The sequence below is a fragment of the Stegastes partitus genome, unplaced genomic scaffold (genome assembly GCF_000690725.1).
Source record: "Stegastes partitus isolate 25-593 unplaced genomic scaffold, Stegastes_partitus-1.0.2 Scaffold238, whole genome shotgun sequence".
In the NCBI taxonomy this organism is placed as follows: Eukaryota; Metazoa; Chordata; class Actinopteri; family Pomacentridae; genus Stegastes; species Stegastes partitus.
The window spans coordinates 379575-385622 of record NW_007577969.1 but is presented as its reverse complement, the minus strand read 5'-3'; the positions used below and the strand labels follow the sequence as shown (position 1 = coordinate 385622).

The window sequence follows — 6048 nt, the reverse complement described above, 5'->3', positions numbered from 1 at the left end:
CATAAAACTGCTTCAGTGTGCTGTGGATGAAGTGTTTTTGGTTTAAAGTGTTAATGTGCAGCATTTTTGATTTGTAAAAATGTGAAATACTATTTATTGTCTTAGTTGGCTGTATATGGTTTTGTAAAATAAATTTTATCTTTTTTTAATATTTAGAATCATGAGTCTGTTAATTATTGTAGAGGTGTGAATCTATCAGGGTTCTTCTGATCTGGACATCTGACAGAAGTATTTAGACAAAAAAAAAAAAAACACTGCAGAAAAGTTAAGCAGCACTGGAAGAGTTTAATCTGCATGAACATACAGTCAAGTCTGGAAAACAAAGTGCTAAATCAACAGAGCTCAGCCAAACACAGCAGGCAAACGTCAAATAAATCACTGCTCGACAGGAACAATGTTAAAGCAAAAACTAGTGAGAATTTTCTGCAACATGTGAAAACTAAGAGCAGCAGTTAAACAAAGAACTCATGATCAGAAAAAAGGTCAGGAAGTCAACCTAGAGAAAGAGGAGAAGGAGAATTTATTAACAGCAGTTGAACTGAAGTCAGTCAGTGAAGATTCATCTGGTTACATTTGCTTCATTGTAAATTCACAGTTGATTATTTTCATCAACTGAGTGATTTTTTTTTAGAATTAAATGCCAGAAAACTGAAAAATGAGCAACAAAATTCTCCTGAACAAGAGGAAACATCTTTAGATTCTTGTTTAGTCCAACAAATAATAATTATTAAACAGCAAAGTAACAAAATTGTAACTAACCAGAGGAAGTTTTGCATTTTTGCTTGATAAATAACCTAAATGATTAAAAATAAATGATTGCTGATCAATTAAACTGAACAGAACGTTTCTAGCACTACTTTACTGCCAGTTTAAATGCTGATGCTGTGATCTGTATTCAGTCACACCAATTAAATAGAATAGAGTAGAATAGAACTTTATTGATCCCTTTGGTGGAAACTTCAGGGAAATTGTTGAAATACACAAATGTTTAAATATGCAGTTTTCATGTTTGAAATAAAGCTAAGAACTTACATTCACTGTTGCTGGTGGGTTGAGCAGAGCGCTCAGGCTCCGCTTTACTCGAGCTCAGCCAGTCCACTGTTCACCAGAGGGAGATGAACCAGATCTCCGTCCTCGTTGTACAGCAGCACCGTGAGCTCCGGCTCCTGCATCTACACACACATGAAAGCAGGACGATACCGACTGAAAAGAAGATGCCTCGCGCTCTTACAAATGTCTCGGAGACCAAACGTTAGACGGAAACTTTGTGTTTGCAAAGCAGACGGACATGCAGGTGTTCTGACTTCTGCTAAATTAGAACAGTGAGTCTCCAACGCTTTGACTTGGGAGATCTTTTTCAGAGAGATGTGAGCAGTGTTCTTCCTCGTGGGGAGACTTCCAGAGGAGGTGATATGAAGGGAGAGATGTGAGGCAAATATACCGAAACTGACTGGAAGTTAGCAGAAGCAGTGATGCACAACTCACAGAGACAGTTAAGGTAGGCCACTTTGAATACCTTTGTAAATGTTTGTATCAAAATTCTTCAGTCAGAACTGAAATCTAAACAGACCCAAAGTCACTTATACTTCCTGAGGTTGCCATATTTTAGGCTGCATTTTGCCTGAAAATGAACATGAATCTTTTTTTTTAGCTGCTGAATCAAATAACTTCCTGCTAAGGACCAATAAAGTATTTATGTACAGTGAAAACAGTGTGCAGCACACCATGATTAGACAAGTATGTGCCTCTGCCTGGACTGAAAGGACGAGGATGAAAGCTAGGCGAACCTTGGTGGATAGCTCCCATTCTCCTTTTAACAGGTTTGAACACTGAACTGGGAGGCGCTACAGAACCCCTCCGACCAAAGGTATCTTTAAGAAGTCCTTCATCCCAAATGCCACTGGCCTTCTCAATTCAACAAAGTGACCAACCCACACATAACCTGAACCACTATTTTATGGTTCTGTTGTAGGCTACCTACACTATGTATTGCTGTGTGTTTCTACATATGTCATGCTGATCTTCTGTGTTGGTGAGCTGTAGACAATTTTCCATCTCTGTGGACAACAAAGTTTTATTCTATTCTCTACAGATGACAGAAAAGGCAACAAAACACACTTTTGCTGTGTATGCACTCTTAAAAAACTATAACAGCTGTGGCACTCCCCTGAAATGGTTTACACTGTTTGAACTGTGCTTTCAAACTATGTTTATTTGGGGCATATTTGGCTGGAGTTTTTTTATTCTTGCAATTGATCAGCCTAGAAAAAGAATAAGAAAGATGTTCCTTATCGCTCCAGAATTGAGCAGAGAAGTGTCACATTTTAAGGCTTTTTTCAGCAACCATTTTTAGAAAAAATGACTGAAAATGTTTAATAAGAACGCTTTTCACATTCATTAGACCTCTAAGTTACTGATAACATGTTTTGGTGAATAAAACTGTTTTTGATTCAACTACTTGTTCATAAGAACTTCACAGGACCAACACACCTGGAAATCACTGAAACATAAGGAAATTTGAGCTTCTTCCTTTTAGAAACAGTACTGCTGTGTCTTTCCTACCACGACAGAGGCTGTGGTGTTGTTGTGCAGCAGGTCAATCATGTCCATGGCAGCCTTCACGCTCCATCCAGGGCTGTAGGGCAGCACAGCTTCCTCCCTGTTGACCCTCGGAGCCTTGAAGCCGGCGACTTTGACTTTTAGTGCCCGGGACGGAAACTGCAGCAGCTCAGCCGGCATCTGACGCAGCCTGACGGGAGCAGACAGAATATCAGATCAGAACATGTGCAGATAACCTGCAATCAGGACAGGTTTTAAGAATGTCTAGAGTTGAACAAGTTCAACTTTTAGGATATATTCCCTCAGGAGCTCAGCAAAATGGAAACCTTTATGAATTGGTCATAAACGCACCCACAAATTAACATTAAAGCTGGATGTATAAATAAGCAACTGCTTACTAACAAGTTGCCATATCAACCTTGAAATGGGACAATGCGTCAGTGTTGTGTTCAAAAGCTTCTAATAAAAAATTACCAAAAAAAAAATAGTTATTGCAGGTTTTAGGCACTCAGTGGAGAAAATCTTTGCCTCTAATACTACCTAATATAGTCCAAACTTTTCCTCGTAGTCACTATTGGTAGGGTTTAAAGTATTGATTCTGATGACAACCCTAATTTCAACAAATATTTTGTGAAGTGATTGTTACCAGATGATGAACCCTAAACTATCTGAAGGTCCCTGTTCTGACTGTTCTGTTCCTTTCTCACCACCAGAAAGTCGTAGTATTAAGGCCTGTGAAGTATTCCAACTAGGGCTGGTCCCAATAGCAATTTCTGATCTCCGGACATTCGGTCTCAATTAATGATGAATATCCCGAATATTCGGGGGTGCCGCGCGATGGTGGCAGGTTAGTATTTTTAGTGTGTTTAGATTAGCGGCGATGGCACCGTTTCAGCGGCGGGGAGTATTCGGAGATCAAGTTTGATATCCCGATTCCAGCACAGCGAATGAATAGTTGCCTGTTCGGCTATTCGGGTCCAGCCCTAACTCCAACATCAACTTCTTAGATTTGAACAAAGTTTTGTGCCCACATTCATAGTGTGCAGGTGATGTATCCCAGCTGGCTTTGGTTATATCCTGGTATTTCCTCTGGAGCCACCACAAGGTTTAAATGTATTTTGTCCTAACAGCCATTGGATGGAGTGCCTTAAAATGTGGTTTACACACTCAAGTTCTTTTCAAGATGAACTTCATTAACTTTGCTGCTGCTTTGAGTGTCTCAATCTGGATAACGCATTAAAATAGTTTAGCTGATGACAAATATCAGTTGTACTTTGTGTTTACTGCTAACAAACAAATGTCAGCATGCTAACACGCTACACTTAGCTAACAAACATCAGCAGATGTTGTCATGCTTGCATGCTAAAGCACAGCTGTAAACTCTGTTAGTCTTGTTGTTAGGGAGGAGTAGAGGAAGATGATTCAGCTTCAATCTATTATTTGATAAATAATAGAGTAAGAGTGTGTAAAACTCATACTTGCTGGTGGGAAGAGTGTCGTCAGAACCAAAGTCGACGTGTTGGACCAGGACCATGACAGGCTCCAAGCTGGTGAACTTCAGCAGTCTGGCTCGGTAGAACTTGCCGTCACTGTACTCTGCCAGACACGGACCAGCTGGAAAACAGGGCACTGTAAACTTAGTGAACTCTGCACATACATGTCTGCAACACAGTGACTGTTTGCTGCCATCTAGTACAGCTGCTCATCCTTAAAAGGATTAGTCTTTACAATGTGGATTACTCTTCTGTGTCTTCTCTGCTTCATATGAATGTAAGCATGTGACAAAGTGTTAACAATGACCACAGGCAAAGGGGATAGTTTTATGCACGCCACTTGAACATTTGATGAAAAGCATGCTGCCAGTACTCTGACTCTAATCCACTAATTCATTTATTAAAAGGCAATGTTTCAACCATCAGAGATACATCAGGCCCTCACAACAATTATATTAAATAGGTTTGTATGTATATTTCAAATGAATTAAAATTTGTTCTTTGCTTAAATGTGTTACGACTGCGGTCGTATTTGTTTATGGAATGTTATTGTTTCCCGTTGATGTTTTTATGTCCCGTTGTGATTGCGTATGTAAATAGGGCTGTGCCGTCACGACGACCGGATTGGCTGATCAGCGGAAGTTCCGGTTTTAAATAAGGAGGGAGTACTTCGCCAGGGCGCGCAGAGACAGAGGGTCAGATGGGCGGAGCCATTTCCTCACCGGCATCCCAACCGGCACAGCACCACATCATCAGTCCTGTGTATAGTTGATTTTGAGAATGGAGTGAGCTGCTACCTTTTTTGTTTAACCCCTTTTCTCATGTTTATGTTAGATAGGGAGGCCAGACTTTGTGTTTATTTTCGATACTTTTATTTTTGATAGGCAAGTTGGTTCTCCTGTACTTTAGCGTTGTTTTGGTTGTTGTTTTTGGTAGAGCTCACTCTTATTTTAAGTTAATCATTCCCTTTGTTTTAACCCCACATTTATTATAAATAAATCATCATTTGTCCTGGTAAAACTGCTGTGGTGTGGCTGCTTGGGACCGGAGAGGGATGGCACATTCATGTTGCGTTCAGGTGCCCCTAGACTGGGTGCAACAAATGTCTTCATGTGCATGGAAACAAGCAGGAAACACAGTAAAATGTTACCACGAGGGAAGCTGGTGAGTCGTGGCAGACTGCTGATGTTTGCATTGATTCGAGTCAAAGCTTGATCCAGAGTCTCTCCATCAACCTCCATATCAGCTGTTCCCTCCAAAGGCCACAAGAACAGCTGCAGGACAGATAGAAAAAGGCTGATCTCTTATCAACACATGTATTTATTATCAGTTTAAAAAGTTCTCAGATGATCCCAGTCAACTAATTTTGACAACACCTGGTAAAAAGAACATCTCTGCACTCCATGAGAGGCTCAAAATCACACTTTTAAACAAGATGGTGTGGAGTCTGTGGACCTCACCATCCATGCAAACTATTTCCCAACACACATCTACTAAACAGTTTTCACGGATTAATCTAACCTCCCATTTATTGATTTGGGGACAGACAGGATCCTGTCTTACTTACTTGCTGTACTACTGCATTTGTTCTAATAGATAATGTTATCTCTGTACTTAGCAGTCACCTCGTTGGGCGTCCACAGATGCTTGACCCTGACTTGAAAGTGCTCTCCTTTCTGTGGCAGGTTTGGATTGACAAAGGGCCCCAGCATCGGTTCTTCTGGGCCCCTCAAACCCTGGAAACACAGTAAGTGTATCATTCTTATACTAGGTCTACACAGAAGATGAAGTTTGAACAACAAGTTAGAAAAGCAGCAGCAGTTTTGATGGTCCAGAATAGACTGGAAGCAAAAAAACACACATTGCATTGCATTTACACGATTACAACACGAGTAAAACATGAGCTGCTACGTGCAGTTTCTGGATGCTTTTTTGCTCTTCTGTCACATTTTTACTCACTGTGGGCTCATTTTTCACTGCAACATAAAATGCTGCA

General features: G+C 40.5%; 1 protein-coding gene across 1 annotated transcript in view; it reads right to left on the bottom strand.

Moving 5' to 3' along the window:
- Window positions 1–430: 430 nt before the first annotated feature.
- The window catches only part of rnf17 (ring finger protein 17), a 29887-nt gene continuing 24269 nt past the window's right edge, over window positions 431–6048 (bottom strand). The window contains exons 33-38 of the mRNA XM_008281591.1: window positions 5678–5788; window positions 5203–5326; window positions 4038–4173; window positions 2563–2749; window positions 1033–1172; window positions 431–496 (exon numbers count right to left, since the gene is read on the bottom strand). Coding sequence (XP_008279813.1) covers window positions 1077–1172; window positions 2563–2749; window positions 4038–4173; window positions 5203–5326; window positions 5678–5788 — 654 coding nt within the window. The 3' untranslated portion in view covers window positions 431–496; window positions 1033–1076. The remainder of the gene's footprint in view (window positions 497–1032; window positions 1173–2562; window positions 2750–4037; window positions 4174–5202; window positions 5327–5677; window positions 5789–6048) is intronic.